General features: G+C 39.9%; 1 protein-coding gene across 2 annotated transcripts in view; it reads left to right on the top strand.

The window, feature by feature from the left end:
• Positions 1–22121, top strand: part of LOC116335393 (protein SON) — a 34911-nt gene extending 12790 nt beyond the window's left edge. For both annotated transcript variants that reach the window (XM_031759073.2, XM_039606936.1), the window contains exons 8-20: positions 698–891; positions 1625–1777; positions 3043–3218; positions 3770–3904; positions 6071–6157; positions 7595–7807; positions 9461–9571; positions 10652–10768; positions 12938–13085; positions 13342–13410; positions 16754–16869; positions 20055–20156; positions 21024–22121. In XM_031759073.2, the coding sequence (XP_031614933.1) occupies positions 698–891; positions 1625–1777; positions 3043–3218; positions 3770–3904; positions 6071–6157; positions 7595–7807; positions 9461–9571; positions 10652–10768; positions 12938–13085; positions 13342–13410; positions 16754–16869; positions 20055–20156; positions 21024–21101 (1699 nt within the window). In that variant the 3' untranslated portion in view covers positions 21102–22121. The remainder of the gene's footprint in view (positions 1–697; positions 892–1624; positions 1778–3042; positions 3219–3769; positions 3905–6070; positions 6158–7594; positions 7808–9460; positions 9572–10651; positions 10769–12937; positions 13086–13341; positions 13411–16753; positions 16870–20054; positions 20157–21023) is intronic.
• Positions 22122–22882: the final 761 nt, after the last annotated feature.

The raw sequence follows: 22882 nt of genomic DNA, 5'->3' as shown, positions 1-22882 counted from the left end.
CCTAGAGTATTTAAAAGTAGAATGGGAGGCAGAGCCTTCAGTTTTCAGGCCCCTCTTCTGTGGAACCAACTTCCAGTTTGGATTCGGGAGACAGACACTATCTCTACTTTCAAGATTAGGCTTAAAACTTTCCTTTTGCTAAAGCATATAGTTAGGGCTGGACCAGGTGACCCTGAATCCTCCCTTAGTTATGCTGCAATAGACGAGGCTGCCGGGGATTCCCATGATGCATTGAGTTTTTCCTTCCAGTCACCTTTCTCACTCACTATGTGCTAATAGACCTCTCTGCATCGAATCATATCTGTTATTAATCTCTGTCTCTCTTCCACAGCATGTCTTTATCCTGTTTTCCTTCTTTCACCCCAACCGGTCGCAGCAGATGGCCGCCCCTCCCTGAGCCTGGTTCTGCCGGAGGTTTCTTCCTGTTAAAGGGAGTTTTCCTTCCCACTGTTGCCAAAGTGCTTGCTCATAGGGGGTCATATGATTGTTGGGTTTTCTCTGTATTTATTATTGTGCTATCTACTGTACAATATAAAGCGCCTTGAGGCGACTTTTGTTGTGATTTGGCGCTATATAAATAAAATTGAATTGAATTGAATTGAATAGTTTTTCAGTCCATGAAACAGAATCATGGAGGAGGGTACCCAAAATATTTATCACATTGAAAGTTAAATGAGACTGCATGTTGTTTTTGTAGGTCAAGGGGCCGCAGGCCACGGCGGTCACGCTCACGGTCAGTGTCACAAAGTCGGCGGAGGGTTGCATACAGCCAGAGAGACCGTTGGAAACGTGAGCCGAGTCATTCCCCTGTGCTGATCCTACGCAAAAACAGATCGCCCTCACGGAAACACGGCAGCTTGAGCAACAGCCCTCACCGTATCAGTGAACTGGGTCAGATATTATGAAGTCACTCGTGTGAATGTAATACGTGCCATTTTTCCTTTTTGTTACTTGTATTTTGGTGCTATTGTATATAACAAAGAGGGTGCTGCTGTCATAAAGTAACTGTAAAAAAAAAAATAGCACCTGATTTTATAAATTGTCATGCCAGGTGTTTTTACTAGAAAAAACCTCTTGCATGAAGTGTTTACTTCATTTTTTAGTTGCTCAGCTTTCCTTGTCAACTTGATGCTTCCCCCCCATGATAAAGCTTAAGTTTAAATACTGTGAGAACAACAGAGGATTCAAATTAATGTTGTACTCTCTATCATGAGTCAGTACCAGTAAATATATTTGGAATCCTGTATATTATGGGTTGGCTGTTAACTCCAAGTTAGTATGAATGTTGGACTGAAACAGCTTACATAGAAAAAGTGCTTGTCTGAATGGATGAATTAGGCAAGTAGTATAAAGCACTTTGAGTCTGTGAGTCCATTACTACTGAAAGATGATGGTTATATGTTGCTTCTGACTATTGTGATCATCACACTAATTCCCATTTATTCATTTTGTTGTGATGGTTTACTTGTTGAGATTACAATTTTCTTATCTTCTTTACCGCTAAAATCACATGCTCAGATTTCTATTTTAAAAAAAGGAAAATAAAACTATATGTAGCTGTTAGAAAAATCATATTATGTATTATGTCTAAAAAATGTAAGATGTTTATTTTTTTGTTTGTCAGATAAGGAGCAGTTGTTGGAAATTGCTAAGGCCAATGCTGCTGCCATGTGTGCCAAAGCTGGTATGCCTATCCCTGCTAGCCTGAGATCCTCAGTGCTTCCCCTGGCTCTGCCAACAATGGCTATGAATGCTGCAATGGCCAGTATGACTGCTGGTAGGAATTTGACTTTCCTCTTTCCTGCATGATTTTTTCCTCCTGTTATCACTGCTCCATCGATACAGATTTGGTCATTTCCTTGAGATTGGGTTTTATTGTCATTTTCTGTTGAAATTGTTTAAGACTGGGTAACTTAGTTTGAATCTATCTATTTGGAATTAAGCTGTAATTTATCAAAATGTATAAATACAGACATCCAGTTGACTTGTTTCTTCAACAGTAAACTGCATCTCTAATAAGGTTGGGCAATTGGACGAATATATCGACTATCAGCGATAGGCCGAGCCTTTCACCAATCATTTTTACAAGAGCCATTTAATTATTTATTTGCCCATGAGTTAGTTTGCTAATAATGTGGGTTGAAGCTAAGAGAAGCAGTCAACGAAAAGATAATAGTGCTGTGTTAACGGCACCCTCTTCCAGCTGTGAGCAAATGCACCCTCCTCAGAGAGCGCCCAAATGCAGCAGCGATTCATTTACTCAAACTCATAACAGAAAGAAAGAAATGCAGTAGCCTGTGTTCAGAAAAAAACAAAAATATTTTATTTAAATAAAAAACCACAATGGTCGGATGGAAACAAAGAGAAACTGGCTTCTTTTTTCCACTATAACTGTGTTTATCTTATCACACACTCAACCAAACAACAAGTACAAAATTAAACAATAAGTAAGTTAAAAATCCAAACGTTTCTTCCCGCAATCCAATGTAATGTTTAAAGTTTTTTGTGTGCTTTGGCTCATCTCGGATAAATAAATAAATGAATGAATAATCCAAAAAGTAGAAATATTAATACTGAAACAAACAAGAAAAGAAGGTAAAATATTCAAACAAATCTTATAAATTCTAAGCGTGCACGATTACATTGCTCTGCCCATCAAAAAGTCGCCTGCGTGAATATATCACCTGTCGTCATTTACTGGACTGATGATTGTCGGTTGGAAAATTTTAACATATTGCCCAACCTTAATCTGTAATGTCTTTTCTTGTGTTTGAGTAGTTTTCTTTATATTTCTACTGCTGATTAGTAAGTTTTCTGGAGCAATATAACCATGAAGGTCAAGTGAAGTGTCTTCTGTTTGAACACTTTGTTGATCTGGGTTCTAATCTCACAGAAAATTCATTACTGTTGAGTCAATAAAAAATAAGAACTATAAGCAGAATTACATGACTAAAGCTGAAATGTTCGAATCTTATTTGAGTCAGCTGTTGTGCTTGTTATTCACCGATTTGTGTCTTTTTCTGTGTCTCCTCTCACTTGTAGCCACTGTGACAGCAGCCTTGACTAACATTGGCACTTTGTCGTCACTGGTTCCACTGCCTTCCATTATGCAGAAGCCACCTGTTGCCCCTGCCCAACCCAACATTGCTAATTTGGAGGAGGTGAAAAGGAAAGTAGCAAAGCAAGCAAACAGCATTAGCATTAAAGAATTTACTGACGTAAGTTTCATGTTTTCTATGTATCAAGTGTCAAAACAACTAAAGTTAGTGCAAAGGACAGGCCATCCTATACCAAAAGAAAACTGTCACAAGCTGAACAGGCAATGAGTTAAAACACTGAAGCATTCCATGATCCTCTGTGATCCAGGCCCTTGTGCATGCTCACATAGCGACGATGAGCCTGATACTTAAAAAATATCAAACACAAATTAGATTTTGGATTTAGAGCATGGATTTACATACATCCTACAGTTATTGTATAAAATATGAGATGATTCTAAGAGGGTCAGCTGGGATTTTTTTTTACATTAAAGGACAAGTGCATTACATTTTGTTAAAGCACTGCCGCTCTACCTCTATAGGTGGAAAAGGTCTGTGTCTGCTTACATACAGGATCCTACTCAGATCTCATAGCAGTTCTAAAGTACAGTTCTGCAGTGTTTTGTAACAGCCATGGAGATCTTCAACCTGCAATGTGGTAAAACAAGAGCGATACGTCGTAGTTACTCAGCTTACTCTTTATATGTGTGTGTGTGTGTGTGTGTTTGCAGAAATGCAAGATGATTGCAGACAGTACAGAAGAGCTGCCAGTGGCAGTGCCTCATGTTTCAGATGAAGAGGATGATGAGAAACCTTTTGGAGGATCAGCTCTACGAGAACCAAAAGCAATCAGCTTCAGTGTTAATGTAATATGCACACATGCGCTACATCGTGTCTGTCTTAAATGCAGTTAGACCCAGAAATATTTGGACAAACACACAGTTTTCATAGCTAAGTCTTTGTACACCCACAGCCACAACACATTTGAAATGCAATAGCTGAAATACCAATTAGATGCAGACTTAACTTAAATGTCAGTGGTACAGCTGAAATATTACATGAAACTTTTAGGATTCACAATCATTTTGTTACACAATCCTTTAATTTCAGAGGTTTATTTATCTTGGATACTTTAGGAATTCTTTACAGGCATTAAAATCCATTTTCTCATCAGGCGAAATTCACATGATTGGCTTGCCCATTGCAGAGTATTCTACTTGCGGAGTATGCTGAAGGTTATCATCTGTCTGTACGATGAAGCACCACCCCATCAAATTTTTATTCATTTAACTGAATGTGAGCGGACAGTATATCCCTGTACATATAACCCTGTCATCACATGCAGGTTTCTGAACCTTTGACACACTGTTTTCTTCCTGTGGTTCTGGTGTGAACTGTGAACTGATTATCTTAGTTTCAACTTTCTGAAGAACGCTATCCCAAAACTGGTCACATGTTTTGGGTGGTTGTTTGAAGAATTAATCTGACATTTCTGTTCTTGAGCTGATGTAAATTATATAACTGTTAGTTCAATTTTTTTTGCCAAGTGCCAGGAAAAAACAAAATTTTGTCTGGATCTAAGCATTTATGGATCTAACTGTAAGATTATGTATTACAATGTACAGTTTCATGAGAAGTAATGTGAACATTTAGTATATTCTGTGAAAAAAAACCCCACAGTCCCAGTATAATATGTTAAGAAATCGATTCATCTACATATTTTCTGTTGTGGGGCCTGGATTTGCCTGCAGTCTTCTCTCCTGCAGCTCAGCTTGGGAGACATACATTAAGGCCTTCCCAAGCCAGCTGAGAGATATAATCTCATATAATCTCAACATGGCTAGAATATCTCAACTATGTGGTGTCCTAGTCAGATGGTCAGACTGCCTCAACTGGCCTGTGTCAGTCCGAAGGAGTAATGGCTATGCTCCCTCCTGATTGAACTCCTAATAAAGTTTAGGAAGCTCCTCTGCCTTGTGTCTGAACATTGCATTAAAGAAAATATCAGTGGATGCATTATATCCTTGTATCCCGCATCACTGGCTGAAACACATCTACTGTATTGCAATGTATTCTTCACTACTTTGAGATCTGTTATATAAATTTAAGTGCCGTTAAGAAATAATCAGACAAAAGAGGGTTTTAGGGAATACTGTTTCTGTCTCATAGATCAAAACAACTTCCAGAGTGCGATTGTGGGTGGGCTCATTTACATCTTGAGAGAAGCCAATTTAGTCTAATAATAGATTAAATGCCATGTTGAGGCTGTTTTCTTAACTGTGCAATAAATGAGATAAAAAGTTGGAGAAATCTGGCGAGTTTTCTTGTTAGAGTAGACAAGACTAAGTCAGGCTTTTCACTGAATCAAACCTCTGTCTGGGTCTGTGGTTCGAGGGTGACCCAGGGTAGGGGTAGGTGATATATCGAAAATACTCGATGTATCATGAAGAAAATCAAGTATAAATTGCTTGACAATGTTAAGCTGTCTACATGTAATTCACCATGACGTTTTTTTCCTGCCACATGCTGCAAATGCATCATAATTCCCCCCCCTCCAAACTGGAGAATGTTCTAGCTGGCACACTGCGCTGAGCATGCGTGTTTATATGCTACCAAATAGGGAATAATATGGTGACAGCGGGAGTTTCAGAAAAGCAAGGGAATGAGACTGCTGTCGTTTGGATTTCACAAGGACAATGTCAAACATCCGGTAATTTGCAAAACATGCAGTAAAACTATTGCTGCAAAAGGTAGCAGTACCACAAATTTATTCCACCAGCTGAAAAGTCATAGCTTTGTGAATCTTTATGTTTGAATTTTGCTTTGCTCATTTTTGGTTTATTTTTGATGGCCTGGGAGCAGGCACATTCTCTGTGGGCAAGGACAGGAGGAGAGAAGCTGCAGAGAGGCATGTAAGAGAATAGGGTCACCTGCTCCTTCATAGGGTTTTTCTGGTGGATATAGTCGCAGTTATGTAATAAGTAACATATTCGAAAAAAGAAGTAACCATTTCAAATTTTTTCTCCAATCAGAACTCAACAGTTCGTCCAGCAGTCCGCAGTGATGCAGGCATGGCCAAGGAGTTTCCAGTGTCTTCAGGAACACAGCATCGTAAGAAGGTATGAAACTGATTTGATTTGACTATAACTAGTTTTTATTAGACCGGCTGAATATAATCACTTCCAGTGTGCATTTCAGTGCTACTGTTCCACTTAACCGGGATGTCTTAGTCAAACACCTTCCTTTCTTTAGGTCAGCATTGGGCGTGGCCATTTCAAAACCATAATATTTTGATTTTGCTACCATTTTGCCTGCTTTCAAGTCATTGTCTTGTTGCATAAACAACATAGCTGTCAGTAATGGACTCTAGCCCTGACATACTTGTGTAGAATTTTCTTCTTAAATTTTATTTATCATATCTTCAGTGTTTACAAGGGTTTGAGGGGCTGAGATAAAAGCATGAACCCTCCCCCCAACATGCTTTACGGTAAATATGAGGTTTTGTTGTTGGTGTGCAAAATCTTTTTTTCTTCCAAACATGTGTTGTGCATTTCACAGTTAAGAATACAAATTTTTATCTGTCCCAAGAATTGCGTTGCAGAATAGTTTGTGGGAGCAGTAACCATGACTATGATGGTATTCTTCCTTTAGTACTAACTTAATTTTGTTCTTTTTTTTTAGTTGAATGAATGAATGGAGATTTATGAATTCAAAGGGATTTTTGCAGGTGTTCTGCTGTCGTCCTTGTGTTTTTGTTTTTTTACATCTTTGTGAATCTTACGTTGTGGTCCTGGTGGGAACTTTGCAGGATGCCGAGACAACATATAAACTTCCTACATTTTTGTACCATTTGTCTTATTAGGAATTGGTTACCATCTCAGTCAGCTTTTTTTGGTGTTCGAGTTTAATGGATATTTAATATTTCTTCTAGGGCCATGATCGAGGCACTTTTCATAGCTTCAATATCTCAACAATATTCTGTTTGTTTCTTCATCTTGGGAAGATCACATGCAGACGTTTACAAATTTTAAAACCACAAAAAGAAAAATGGGGTAATGCTGTATTAGAAGAAAGGTGCAAGGTGGCAGATGTCTCAACCTCTAGCTGGTGGCGCATTAGATATGTCAGTTTGCATCCTGATTAATCTACAGGAGCAGGGCACCTCTCAATACCTCCCCCCCCAAAAAAAAAATCAGCTATCTTGACCATGTTTCGTCATTTGAGTTCAGGAAGTTCCTCTCAGACAGCCACTTAGATTAACTTCTTTTTTTTTTGTGGCTAAGCTGCAAATGAATTGTCTGAATCAATAAAATGATCTGAATCTAAATCTGTTCTATATGAACAGTAAGCATTAAAACAATTATAGAGATATTTTTCTCATTCTAGCTTCAGTTTATTCTTTGAACTGCACTTTGTATTCCTCAGAATAAATGTCTCCTTTTTAAACGGATTAATTGCATACCACAGGGTAATTATCAAAGAAAATGTTTTTTTTCTCTGAAAATCTGTCTTTTAATACAAACCCATAGGTACTTATTTAATGTAATGTGTTACAGGAAGGAGAGGGACTTGGTGCTTATGGAGAATGGGTGCCAGTTGACAAAACAACCGAGAAGGCTGCCGTTGCAACAAAGGCCCAAACAAATGTTCTGTCAGCACCACCCACCTCATCATCATCAGGTGAAACGGCAGCAGTTGTACAGGAAGTTATTGAACAGCCAGCATTTGTGACAAACAGTGACAAAGTTTTTCCTGACCCACAACTGCAGGTGAGAAACGGCCTTTTTTTAAAAACTATACCAGATACTGTATACTATACAACAGAAGTGAACATTTCTAACCTTTTTTAAAAATCATTTGGGCGAAGCTATTGAACAGTGCATGGAGTAAATGTGATTTTGTGATTCCACTATGCTATGCATTAAAGTGTTTAGTTGGCCAAAATCCATTGGATATCCTGTACTAATGCTAGCAAGCACAACTAGGTCTCTTCTGACCAAGAGATGGGTTTACCACTTATCTGAAAGGAAGTTAGAGATGAAATTCTTAGGCTGAGTTTTTTGGAGTGTTTAGTATTTGTATTCCTAGTTCTCCTTAGTTTAATTATCTAGTTTAATTGTCCCTGTATTCCCTGTGCCTTCTGGTGAATTCGGTCTTTCTCGCTGTTTGTTTCTGTCTTTCTTCACTCTTCCCATATTTAAACTCTCAGTTTGCTTCTGTTCTTTGTTGCATTTTCCCTCATGGCTGTGTCTTTCTTTATGTGTTTCCCCAAAGAAGGTTTAGTTTAACGTAAACTGCAAAACAATCCAAACAGTATGTTGTGGCCATTTGCCTGGACTGTAATTTGACAGTATTTGTCTACAGTGATGGGACAAGATTACTCCCATCCCACCAAAGACATGCTCTGAGGGAAGGCATAATCACAGAGACATTAATTTTATTGGACTGGAAAGGTCGCTGTTTTTAAAATGTGGCTTAATGAGATGCTAATTAATGTTAAACTTTGACAATATCAACGTTTAAACAGATTTAGTGTGGTGAAGGCAGATCTGACATGAATTTTCCTGATACCTTGAAGCCTTAATGGATCATGGATGGATCTCTGGGGATAGTTTATCTTGCTATGTGGTACTCTTTTACTTGTAGAGGTCTTATTGTTTTGTTCAATCTTTTTGTATGAAATGCTTTAAAAAAGTTAAATGAAGTATATCATTGAAACATAGGGTGCAATTCCAAGCACTGAATATATTTATGTGGTTTGAGATTTTATCTTCCCTGAATTGTTAAACCGCTGTGTTTTTCACACCTTCTGATTTATGTTAAATTAAGCACTAAATTTGGTGGGAGGCATGGGTTGATTTGGATACCACAATTCTGCACGTAAAGTGGCTGAATTTGTAATGTTGTTATTGACATATAAAATGTGAAAATGGAATTTAAACAGTTTCTTCATAACACTTCCCAATTCTTTAGTCTTTAATGAAGTAATCATTTAGTAAAGTAATCATCAGTAAAGTGAAGTAAATGAAGTATTTTCGTGAAATGTTTATAAACAAACAGGTGAGCAGGAGTCTGAACCAGCCAGCAGTGGGCTAACACAAAGTCTCAACCACACAACTGCCACCCAAACCTTTGACCAGTTAAGAGTTACCAATGAACCCAGTATGCTTGTATTTAGGGTTTTTGAGAAGGCTCCATTTTCTTTGCTTCAGTTTGCTTTTTTATTCAAATTATTGGTAACCGGATAAACCAGCTGCAAAACAATTGAATGGATTAAGATATTTTTGTATCATGGACTTATTCAGAATGTAAGATTTATAAAACAACACTAGTTTGGGTCTTCTCCCCCTTCTTAACGCTCAAACCTGTGTCTGACTAACCTCTCTCGCTCCCTGTCTCTCTCTGTTTTTCTGTCTCTCCAGCAAGTAGACATCACCCAGGCTGTAACTGAACGAATCAAAGCTCAGAGGCGATTGGCTGAGAACCCCTATGATATCAGTGCCATCCGCATGCTCACCCGTGCACAAGAGCAGGTAATAAGTCTCAAAAGAATAAATGTTTAAAGCAGCTAACGTGCTCACCATTAGCATAATCTTTATACTATTAGCAAGTGTGAATCTTAATATGAAGATGCTATAATAACAGGGTGAACGGCATAATCACACTGTGTCACAATTATGGCAGTCTCAGTTTTAGATGCAGCATGTATATGTTGTTCTTGGTTTTAGCTTCTAATATGATCTTTTTTCAATAAAAACAAAGCATGGCTTTTCTCATTTTATGCAGGTCAGCATTTTGTAAAACAGGAAAATGGACAAAAGATGCAAAAGCATTTCATATTCAGTGTAAATGGTAAATGGACTGGTTCTTATGTAGTGCTTTGCTGCTTACACAACTTGCCTCATTGACCCATTCACACACATTTGCACAAGCACTTTTTCCTATGTTGATCTAGCATTCACACACATTCGAGCAACTTGGGGTTAGTATGTTGCCCAAGGATACTTGACATGCAGACTGGAGCAGATGGGGGTCGACCCACCAGCCTTCCGATTAGTAGGTGATCAGTCCCTGCTGTACCACTGCTGAGATATTACTCACATATTAATACTTGTATAATGTTGGAGCTGGTGAGTTTAGAGCTAATTCTGAGTGTTATTGTATTTTACTTACAATGCGTATTATACAATTTCACAAAAGTGTAAACTTGGGAAAATATTAGGCTTTAATTAAGTGGTAATTGATCCTCGTAAATATCTGTGCTGATGTCATTAGTGTGAGGTGTAGCCGTCACTTTGATACTGACTGCAACAACTGCAGTTGATCTGCTTAGAAGCAGTAGGTTTTGTAGACACTTCATGAACGAAATTAGTCTTAATGATTTATGTAACAATGTTTCTTCTATAAAACCAAATAGAGTAACCAGAGGCCGTGGATCTGTCATAAAACCTGCCAAATCAAATCTGCATTGCCACCCATGGTAGCAATCCCTTGTGAATAAGTGAACAGCCAAGAGAATGGGGATAACTTTTCAATCTTGGAATACTGACAGTGGTGTCAGAAAAAGACATGCTTAAACACTCTTATTTTATAAAAGTGTTCTTTTTCGGTAGGTAGATGCTTGGGCCCAATCCAACACCGTTCCTGGTCTTTTTACTGGTTCAACTGGAGCCCAGATCCTCAGCTCTGAGGAGCTCTCGACCAGTGGACCACAAGCATGGCTGAAGAAGGTAATGTACATAGCATTCAAAGCAAAAATCAAGCATAATTTATTTTTAACCCTCTGGTAGTCATCTCCTAGTGAAGCTCTGTACCACTTCTAGTATACTATAGTCAGTATTTTCACATTGAGCCTCACATCTGAGGCTGTTAGAAAGCAGAGGTTATAAGTCTTCTAGAGAATATAGAAGAAAAGACATGCAGTAGTGCAGCCGTGTCACTCACATGCGTACTGTAATATACATCCAAAAGCTTGAGTGCAAATAGACAGTGATGTAAGATTCAACCCTTATAATAAGGATTCAATAAAGAAGTGTGTAATTTATTGTGCAGCCTCTTCTTTCTGTCTAACACTGATAATTAGCTCAGCTAGAATAAAAACCAATGTGTTTTTAAGACAGCAGCTGCACTCATCACTGCTGTCATGATCAAAACCTTTGGAGGTAAAATGTGGTCAGGAGTCTTATCGAATCACATGTTCACAAAGCTTAAACATGAAGAAAGCATATCTACCTGCTCTAATCAATCACTGGTTTGTTTTATATATTGATAACAGCTTAGTGTGCAAGAATTTCTAAATTTTGAGGCCGATCTAATAGCCTGAGAAACCAAACCAAAAAATTACAAATTTGCCCTCCTTCAAATTAATCCTATCCAATGTTTACTCTTCTAGATTTACTTAAAATGGAAAGACCCCGGGTGCAAAAATGCCCCTGAGACAATCCAGCACATACCAGCAGGGTGCAAGATGCTAGCAGGCAGGACATAAATGAATTATAGCAAAGCATGGCCTGGAAGTCCCAGGATCAAATTAGGGATATTGCTTTTAAATTTCAGTGTGCAAGCAACTGTAAATTGACAATAGTGTTCTAAGTTCTAAGATATGCCCACTAGGGTGGCTGAGAATGACCAAGCTAAGCTCCTGTGAGACTTTTAGATACAGACAAACAAGAAGGCCGTAGTGATAGAGCTAGTTACACCAGGTGATAGCGACATCAGGAAGAAGGAACACAAGAAGCTTGAAAAATAACGAGAAAGGCTGGGGAAGATGTAGAGGGTGAAGTTAGACACATGCCACCACCTTTGTTAAACCAGCCTGGTCCCATATTCTGAAAATAAAGATTATTCAAACAGTAAAACCCTTTAAAACACCAGATCTTTATTTGGAATCAAATATTTAAAATTCATAAAACATCCTCAATAAAATTTCACTCTGCAGGTTACAGGGGCCGTTCTTCCTCACAGAACCCAAACACTAAAATCATGCCACAGCACAGAAGTCAACACCACTCGAATCTCTGCACCTTTTTCTTCCATGGTACTGGAAATATTCATTGTTAAAAAACAGTGTGTATAGCATAGATAGACAATAAATACAAAATATAATTGGTGCAAAAGTAATTGGTGCAAATCAGATGTCAGTTTTTCAAAGAGGTCACATATTTGGAATTTGGAAACAAGTCTGCTGGTACTAGTATTTGTTGAAACCATAACAAATCTTTGTGTGATCTTTGTGTGGTTTACTTTAATCAGAATTCTCTACAAGGACTTCTTCTAGAACTTTAATTACAAAGTGAATACAGCCTTGAAATACTTGCAATTAAAAACATTCGGTTTAAGTGTTACCTACATTTTATATGCATTTTTTTTGTCATTTTTATAAATTATACGTGTAATTCATTGCATGCTGTAACGTGGGTTGTATTCAGTGGTTGAGAGGAGGCGGCAGAAACACTCGGCAGGACAGTCAAAAACTCACGACCACACTGGGAATTCCACAGTGCTTGTCCTTTAATAAACACACTCTTCATCAACCTTACAAGGCCCGGTTGAACAGCTGCTGTCTCATCATATATGAAGCGAGCAGTGTTCATACAACCCGTAACGTTACTTTGAGTTAGGGAGGTAAAGATATGAGGTCCATCTCAGTCCATGCGTTCATGTGCAAGCATGTTTCTCCCACACTCTACTGAGGGCAGCAGCGCATACTTGTGACATCACAAAACATTACCTTAGGCTGTCTTAAAAAGACACCACACTGTGACAAGGAGCATGAAAAGAAAATGTTTGAGATGAAAATGTGATAATATAATTTGTCCATCCCTGTGCTCTTGTATATGTAGTTTTTCTTTCTTTTCTCCCTTCTGACTTTTTACTGTGTTTGTTTGTGTTCTGACTAGGACCAGTTTCTCAGGGCAGCTCCAGTGTCAGGGGGTGTCGGGGAGTTCCTGATGAGAAAGATGGGGTGGAAGACAGGCGAAGGCCTTGGAAGGAACCGCGAGGGTACTGTGGAACCCATCGTTATTGACTTTAAGGTTGACCGCAAAGGTATGAGAAACCAAGTACCAAGTGATGCACTTTTTGCTACTGAGTCTCGACAACAGATGCTAACACAAGCTTTGCAAGACAGTGATAGTGAAGGCAGTGGGATATATATGGTGTCATATTGCATGGATTTACTGTTATTTGGCCACAAATATTGGTTTATAGTACGATTCTCACATTTTACTCTTTAGGGAAGTGGTCCCATATGGGTGATATTATAAATAATACCACATTATTGATGATGATTTTAATGTTTTAGGTCTAGTTGCTGAAGGAGAGAAACTACAGAAGCAAACTGGTGGACTAGTAGTAACCAAGGATCTAATGGGTAAAATACACCTTAATTTGTTTCTTTAAAGATGGTGATATTGTTGACCTTTAGTCTTGACCTTTACTCTTGCAGTCTTGCAGCTCATAAAAAAAAACAATCAGACCCACTGGAGCAAATACAGAGTAAACTTATTCTACATGCATTTCTTTATAATAATGATGGTACTTAGGACCAGTGAGAGGCAGCTGAAGGAGAATCAGCGTTTTTGGTACAAGGACAGACCCTGCTGTTAGAGGTTTCTGCTGACTGAGTGTCATCTGTGAGGGTGTGATAGCTGTTCTTTGGAGAAATCTGACAGCTAGAATTAGGGCTGTTCGATATAATGATATATATCGGATGACGATATGAAAACGTCTATCGTTTCATTTTACGCTATCGTTTGTTTCGTGGTGTCGCAAAATAAAATGTTTACGGCAATATTTTTTCATTATTTTGATGGTCACTGTAGTGGCTATATTAATTTCTTAAAGTTCTCTCTTTCTCTTATATTTAATATAACCACACTACAGACGGACAAGCGCTTGTTTGTATGCGTTGTCGTTAACAACAACGACGGTAAAACCACCGCATGTCTGCTTGTTTATTTTCCACATAAACCTTTCACAATAAAGCTCAAGATCCTGTTGAGACTTTTCAAAATAAACTGAATCACGTGAAAGATGCAGAGTATTTACGGATGAGAAGCAAAAAAAAGAGCCGTCAGGTGCTAAAAAAATAAACCTTAGACTCAAACGTTAGAACAGGCTTTTCCCCGCAGCACGCTGTGTAATAAATACTCACAAAGAAAACAGCGGCCGTTACAACCTATGTCTAAAAATGTATCGTTTCATGCATCTGTTAAAACACTCGACTCCAGGTACGCGACATTCACAGAATTTACAGAAAATGTTACATTTTTGTGATTTATATCGTTATCGGACGATAGATGTCTTAATATCGGGATATGAGATTTTGGTCATATCGCACAGCCCTAGCTAGAATGAATGTATTATCCGTGTGTATCAGCTGACATTGTCAGTGCTGCGTTTGATACTGTTGACCATAATATCCTATTAGAGCGATTAGAACATGCTGTAGGTATTACAGGTACTGCACTGCAGTGGTTTGTATCATATCTATCTAATAGACTCCAATTTGTACAAGTAAATGGAGAGTCCTCTTCACACACTAAGGTCAATTATGGTGTTCCACAGGGTTCAGTGCTAGGACCAATTCTATTTACATTATACATGCTTCCCTTAGGCAGCATCATTAGAAGACATAGCATAAATTTTCACTGCTATGCAGATGACACGCAGCTCTATCTATCCATGAAGCCAGGTAACACACACCAATTAGTTAAACTGCAGGAATGTCTTAAAGACATAAAGACCTGGATGGCCGCTAACTTTCTGCTTCTTAATTCAGATAAAACTGAGGTTATTGTACTCGGCCCTGAAAATCTTAGAAATATGGTATCTAAGCAGATTCTTACTCTGGATGGCATTACCTTGGCCTCCAGTAATGCTGTGAGGAACCTTGAGTCATTTTTGACCAGGACATGTCCTTCAACGCACATATTAAACAAATATGTAAGACTGCTTTCTTCCATTTGCGCAACATCTCTAAAATTAGAAATATCCTGTCTCAGAGTGATGCTGAAAAACTAGTTCATGCATTTATTACTTCCAGGCTGGACTACTGTAATTCTTTATTATCAGGATGTCCTAAAACTCGCTGAAAAGCCTTCAGCTAATCCAAAATGCTGCAGCAAGGGTACTGACAGGGACTAGAAAGAGAGAGCATATTTCTCCTGTTTTGGCTTCCCTTCATTGGCTTCCTGTTAAATCCAGAATTGAATTCAAAATCCTGCTCCTCACATACAAGGTCTTAAATAATCAGGCCCCATCTTATCTTAATGACCTTGTAGTACCATATCACCCTATTAGAGCACTTCGCTCTTGCACTGCAGGCCTACTTGTTGTTCCTAGAGTATTTAAAAGTAGAATGGGAGGCAGAGCCTTCAGTTTTCAGGCCCTCTTCTGTGGAACCAACTTCCAGTTTGGATTCGGGAGACAGACACTATCTCTACTTTCAAGATTAGGCTTAAAACTTTCCTTTTGCTAAAGCATATAGTTAGGGCTGGACCAGGTGACCCTGAATCCTCCCTTAGTTATGCTGCTATAGACGTAGGCTGCCGGGATTCCCATGATGCATTGAGTTTTTCCTTCCAGTCACCTTTCTCACTCACTATGTGCTAATAGACCTCTCTGCATCGAATCATATCTGTTATTAATCTCTGTCTCTCTTCCACAGCATGTCTTTCATCCTGTTTTCCTTCTTTCACCCCAACCGGTCGCAGCAGATGGCCGCCCCTCCCTGAGCCTGGTTCTGCCAGAGGTTTCTTCCTGTTAAAAGGGAGTTTTTCCTTCCCACTGTCGCCAAAGTGCTTGCTCATAGGGGGTCATATGATTGTTGGGTTTTTCTCTGTATTTATTATTGTGCTATCTACTGTACAATATAAAGCGCCTTGAGGCGACTTTTGTTGTGATTTGGCGCTATATAAATAAAATTGAATTGAATTGAATTGAATTTAGGATTTACAGAAGAAGATAAAACATTATTTATGGCCAGAAACTAACCAATTTGCATGTTAAAGAAGTTACTGGTAAGTACATAAATGCAGCAGCACTTACATGTTTAGGCATTCACCTCTAAAAGGAAAATTCCAACAAATACATAAACAATAAACAACCATGTCCATGCCTGTCAATTACAAACATGCTACTGCACTTCTTTGGTAAATCCAGAAAGTAACTTTTCATTTCCAAAGTGCAGTTTGCATTGTAAGTCTGGCTCTCAGTCTTTATCCACCAGTATCAGGATCAAAGTATCGGTAGCGTCAGAACAGTGTGTGTAATTTATCCTCAGCAAAATTATGTATATCAGAACAATAACCAAAGGTACAGATATACGTGATTATGTGCAACATACTTACGCAGCTCTGCCACTACAACTTTACACCAACATGTAAAATGTACAAAAACCATAACAAATAAGCCACAGTACTGATATTTTCCACAAGGTGGCGTTCTTACATAAACAATAAACAGAATTCTCTGAACTGTTTTTGCAGTCAATCTTTTCACAAAGAACAGTCAACAGAAATAATAACTTCTAAATCTGCAGTAAACCGCAAAAGCTCCTGCAAGGGTCATTGGCATTCTTGAGCACTGAGCTGGATGTCAAACATAAACAAGGACAAAAAATATTCATCATAAATATCAATCCTTCTGTAGAATATCTCTTCCTCTGAGCGTTGTCCAAATTCATCTAATGATGTCCCTTTATCTGTTTACAGGGAAGCACCCGGTGTCTGCTCTCATTGAGTTGTGTAACAAGAGAAAGATAATGCAGCCAGACTTTGTTATGGTTCATCACAGTGGTCCTGACCACCGCAAGAATTTTCTTTTCAAGGTGGGTAATTTTCATTCTGTGTGTCAGTCTTATTTGGTTTTTTGGAAACTGGGGACAATCTGCACCTTCTCCACTATGTCATTAAATCCCACACAGTTACTCTTTAAGCAGCTCTAGCATCCTGCTCTGCAGTGCTTTATAATCGAGAGGTAACACAAATCATCTGACGATAGTAATCACATTGGACACAGAGCTGATGGTGGTGAGTAAATCACCTTGTATGACAAACAGTGTTGGTCTTGAAAATAATAATTAGTTACTCCTAAAATTAGTTACTAATTACTGATTACTTCTCCAAGAAAGTAATCCCATTAGTTTACTGTTTACTCATTTTAGAAAAGGCATTCGGGGGTTTCTCTTTGAATGTCACATTCCCGTGGCAGCGTGCTCGGAGCTCGCTCAGATTTGAAGTTTAATTTTTCGCTGTAGAAAGAAGTTTTCTTCCCACGCAGAGTGTACAGCGGACGCTAATGTTTTTGTCACCTTTTACGAATCAAACTCAAAGTAATGTGATTACTTCCAAGCGTTAAACGCTGCATGGTCGTACTCTCTCCTGCACTCCATATTATCCATTATTGATCTGCACACGTCTGTTGCTCCCACGGACGTTGCACGCTCATACATCATTGTCATGAGACACTCTCACAAACAAAACCACAGTTTAGTAAAGCAGTAACAGTAACACAGCGTGCTTATGGGAAAGTAACAGTAATCTAATTACTTTTGGGTAACTTAAAGGTGCATCTGAGACAATGAAAATTATAAACCGTGATCTGTGTTCATAATATACAGTATCTCAGTGTGGAGTTTGGAGTCTCTGCTACTTCAGTTTCAAAGATGTTACTGTAGTGGTACAATGTGACTGTAACTTGACTGTAAAGATGTACCAAGACTAAGAAATGTATGTCACATAGGGAAGCATCTGAATTCAAGTGTTCTGTTATATACAGCCAGCTCTTTATTCCTCTCATATGCATTTTGGCCTTATTTAACTTCATTTGTGACCCTATTACCAACTCTTAAATACATGTACATCGTGTTATTGTCCTTCATGCTAAATCCTTGAAAGTGTATGTAATTTTTAATTAAGTTTTTAAGTTTTAATTAAATGCCAACCAAATGGTGGACACCAGAGGTGAAGGGAGCCACCAAGCTGAAGAAGGAGTCCTATCGGGCTTGGTTAGCCTGTGGGACTCCGGAGGCAGCCGACAGGTATCGACAGGCCAAGCGGAATGCGGCTCGGGCAGTGGCTGAAGCAAAAACTCGGGTGTGGGAGGAGTTCGGAGAGGCCATGGAAAAAGACTTTCGGACTGCCTCGAAGAGATTCTGGCAAACCGTCAGGCGTCTCAGGAGGGGAAAGCGGTGCTCTACCTGCACTGTGTATAGTGCTGGCGGAGCGCTGCTGACGCCGACTGAGAAAATTGTCAGGGGTGGAAGGAATACTGAGGACCTCCTTAATCCCACTGACATGTCTTCCGAGGAGGAAGCAGAGTCTGGGGATGAGGGAATGACCCGCCAATTTCCGGGGCGAGGTCACTGAGGCAGTTAAACAACTCCTTGGTGGCAGAGCCCTGGTGTTGATGAGGTCCGCCCGAGTTCCTGAAGGCTCTGGATGTTGTAGGGCTGTCCTGGTTGACACGCCCTACAATGTTGCGTGGAGATCAGGGGCAGTACCCTGGACTGGCAGACCGGGTGGTGGTCCCCATCTTTAAGAAGGGAGACCGGAGGGTGTGTTCCAACCACAGGGGATCACACTCCTCAGCCTCCCTGGGAAAGTCTATGCCAGGGTGCTGGAAAGGAGAGTTCGTCCGTTAGTCGAACCTCGGATACAAGAGGAACAATGCGGGTTTTCGTCCTGGTCGCGGAACACTGGACCAGCTCTTTATCCTCTCAAGGATACTTGAGGGTGCATGGGAGTTTGCCCAACCAGTCTACATGTGTTTTGTGGACTTGGAGAAGGCATTCGACCGTGTCCCTCGGGTGTCCTGTGGGAGGTGTTGTTGGGAGTATGGGGTGTCTGGCCCATTGCTACGGGCCATTCGATCCCTATACAACCGTTGCAAGAGTTTGGTTCGCATTGCCAGCAATAAGTCGGACTCGCTTCGGTGGGTGATGGGCTCCGCCAGGGCTGCCCTTTGTCACCGGTTCTGTTCATAATTTTTATGGACAGGATTTCTAGGCGCAGCCAAGTGGCGGAGGGCTTTCACTGGTGGCCTCAGAATCTCATCTCTGCTTTTTGCGGATGATGTGGTTCTGTTGGCTTCATCAGGTGAGGGCCTCCAGCTCGCACTGGAGCGGTTCGCAGCCGAGTGTGAAGCAGCGGGAATGAGGATCAGCACCTCCAAATCTGAGGCCATGGTTCTCAGCCGGGAAAGGGTGGAGTGCCCACTCCGGGTCGGGATGAGTTCCTGCCCCAAGTGGAGGAGTTCAAGTATCTCGGGTCTTGTTCGCGAGTGGTGGGAGAAGGGAGCCGGAGATCGACAGACGGATTGGTGCTGCGGTTGCAGTGATGCGGACGCTGCACCGGTCCGTCGTGGTGAAGAGGGAGCTGAGTGTAAAAGCGAAGCTCTCAATTTACCGGTCGATCTCACGCCCCTACCCTCACCTATGGCCACGAGCTGTGGGTAGTGACCGAAAGAACGAGATCGCGGATACAAGCGGCAGAAATGAGCTTCCTCGAAGGGTGGCTGGCCTCTCCCTTAGAGATAGGGTGAGAAGTTCGGGAATCCGGGAGGGGCTCAGAGTAGAGCCGCTGCTCCTCCACATCGAAAGGAGCCAGTTGAGGTGGTTCGGGCATCTGACAAGGATGCCTCCTGGGCGCCTCCTGGGTGAGGTGTTCGGGCATGTCCCACCGGGAGGAGGCCAGGGGCAGACCCAGGACACGCTGGAGAGATTATATCTCTCGGCTGGCCTGGGAACGCCTTTGGTGTTCCCCGGATAAGCTGGAGGAGGTGGCTGGGGAGAGGGAGGTCTGGGCTTCTCTGCTTAGGCTGCTGCCCCCGCGACCCGGCCTCGGATAAAGCGGATGAAGATGGATGGATGGATGGATTAAATGCATATGCTCTGTTCTGTAGGGATCAAATTCACATGTTGTTTGTGAATCCTAGAAAATGGATTTTGTTAATCTGGACCTGTGTTTATTGGATGTTGTTAGTGAACAGTGTTATGTGTTGTGTTATCTCCAGGTCACAGTGAATGGTGTGGACTACCAACCCCAGACAGCCAGTCCCAATAAGAAGCACGCCAAGGCCATGGCAGCCACAGTTGCCCTGCAAGCTCTGGGAGAGGTAACCCACAGCTCTTTGGCTGTCGCAGTCACAGTTCTGACAGTCAAGTCACTTTTAATATAAGTCACCCTGCAAGTGTGTAACTACAAAGAAAGGAGTGTATCCGGTGTAAATGATTCCTCAGCTAGAGGCTTTAGTCACATTGGCTGCTGTAATAACTCAACACTCATTCTGGCTGAAATGTAGAGAACAAAAGTGACAGGTTTTGACACAATTCAAAAAAATCTATTGCTTATGTAGTTATGACTAACTACATAAATGAATGCTACATTTATTTATGTAGCATTTATTTATGTAGTTATGACTAACTACATAAATAAAAGCTACATTTATTTATGTAGTTAGTCATAAGTCTGTGTGCTGTGAAACTGAAATGATAGAGAACCTTTATGTCAACATCACGTGCAGGTTCAGCCTCAGAGCAGTGATAGTGTGGAGTTGAAACGGCACTTCTTCTGAATGTCTTTATTTGGTTAAATTAACAAAGAAAACACATCAAAAAGATTTTATTTAAACATATACAGATGGATGGTATGAATCGTGAACGTAATCACTTCTGTTTGTCTCCTTAAAGGAGCCATAACCTTTGGCACAGAATCAAAAACAATCTAAAAATGTTATAGTATACAATATGAAAACAGTCTTCAAAATAAAAGTAATTTCATCATTTTAGTGTTACATAAAGGACCAGATTGCACTGTCAATCGAATTCTTTTGTAATGCAATTAAGGCATTCTCAAAGTTTTACTACACATAGAATATAACTAGCTTTTATTGCTTTTTAAATCCTGGTGGCATAATCAATAATAAAAATGCAAGGTTGCATTAATTTTTTATTTTAATCATTTTATTTTTTTATATTCAAAGGTTCCTGTGGATGGACCAGGACTCTACACTGGCCCTGTCTTCACTGCTGCTTCTACAGGCCCACTTTTTTCTACATAGTCATACACACATTGCCAATGTAATATGGACCCTTTTCAAGGCAAACATTTTGATTTGTCACAGTGGGAAAGCCCAGGGCTCTGAAGGTGGTCCTGTGGTTTGTGCCATTATTCATTTACTTTCCCAGTGTCACAGTGTCTACCTAGCTCCTTAATTGCTTAATCAACCAGGGTCATGTGGCCATATTCTCCCACCCATTGGGTAAAAGGCACAGGTACACCAATCACACAGGGTACCCGAAAACAGACAACCATTCAAGCTCACATGTGTTTGTACTGTTAGAGAAAGCTAAACACCTGAAGAAAATGCCACACAAAAAGCCCCTGGGGAACCAACTGTTGTGAAGTAACGACAGCTACCACAGCACTACTACAAGGTCTTCTGTGAAATGGTTTGTTTTATATAGTTTTAGTTTGTCACCATAGTTGTTTTTTTCTTTGTTTTAAGCCCAGTGATTAACCTGCCCATTGTTTCCACTCTGGAGGCTCATTTATATTTCAAGAACTACCACCTTAGGCACGTAACATGAGAACTATAAAAGCAGGTTCAGAGTACTTTGTGTCCTTTGCTGATTGTGACCAATGTTATGCCTATAAAACATCACACCTTTTCTAAAGGTACTTGAATGATCACCTTGTTTGTTTTTGCAGGGGATAGGAGTGGTAAAAAAAAAGTCATCATAGTAAAAGTGGATGTGTGCATGCGTGTTTGTACATATGTATGACAAATGTATAGTTTAGTAGCAGTTTAGCCCTATATTCTATTAGCTGACCAACACTTAAGTCCAACCCACAGCAGACAGTCTGCAGGACATTTCTCGTGGTCACACAAAAGCAGAACCAAACTGGACTGTTAAGTGAAAAGTATCTGTGAATGACAGCTAACTCTTGTTAGTCTTTATATTACATTGATGACCTAAATTTAAACAAAAATGTTTCTCATACAAGGCTGTCAAACTTTTATTCTGGCCTTCTAAACACATGTATACAGAAATAAAGATTATATTTATGTTATTTAGTAGAGGGACTGCATTGTCTTTCTTTGTTCAAAGTCCTATACCAGCACTCTAGCATTTTTAAGACTTAAGACCAACATTTTTAAAGGGAATGGCATTGTTTTGGAGTCTTGACCTAATGTTTAGTGTGTATCTATCCTGCTAAATTGCCGTGAACATGAACACTAACATATTGTCTAAATTTCAACACATTACATGCAGTCAGGCAAAGAACTGTTAACTTTGATCGTTTATATTAAACTATGTACTATAAATGGCAGAAGATACTTTGATTTTGGGGAGATTTTTCTCACCTTTATTAAATAGTTTTAGTGACTCAAGAAAGCAGGGAGAAAAAGGGAAGACCTCAGCTCAGAATCATACCTGGACCGCAGCATGTGTTCATCTGCGTAAACTGGTGCTCCAGACACTTTTTAATCAGAAGTTTGTGTAATGGTACTGCTGAGGCATAAACATCATATTATACCTCCTAAAAAACGACCTAAATGTAGACAGATTATGCGGGCTGATTATTTTAGCCTAAGGGGATCATTGTAAAATACATACTGCTTACTAAACTAAGTCAGTGTTTGAACAAATTAAATCATAATATCATGAGGATAAATGGTGAAAGCTTTAAATATGAGTGCTATATCTGTATAAAGAATTTGTTTTGTTTGAGGTGAAATGTGGGACATTATATAATTTAGTAACATTTAGTGCAGCGGTCTCCAACCTTTTTTGCTCCACGGACCGGTTTAATGTCAGACAATATTTTCACGGACCG

This window comes from Oreochromis aureus, linkage group 23 (genome assembly GCF_013358895.1).
Source record: "Oreochromis aureus strain Israel breed Guangdong linkage group 23, ZZ_aureus, whole genome shotgun sequence".
NCBI classification, from domain to species: Eukaryota; Metazoa; Chordata; class Actinopteri; order Cichliformes; family Cichlidae; genus Oreochromis; species Oreochromis aureus.
Note: the sequence above shows the minus strand (reverse complement) of the source record. Positions and strands in the feature narration are given on the sequence as shown.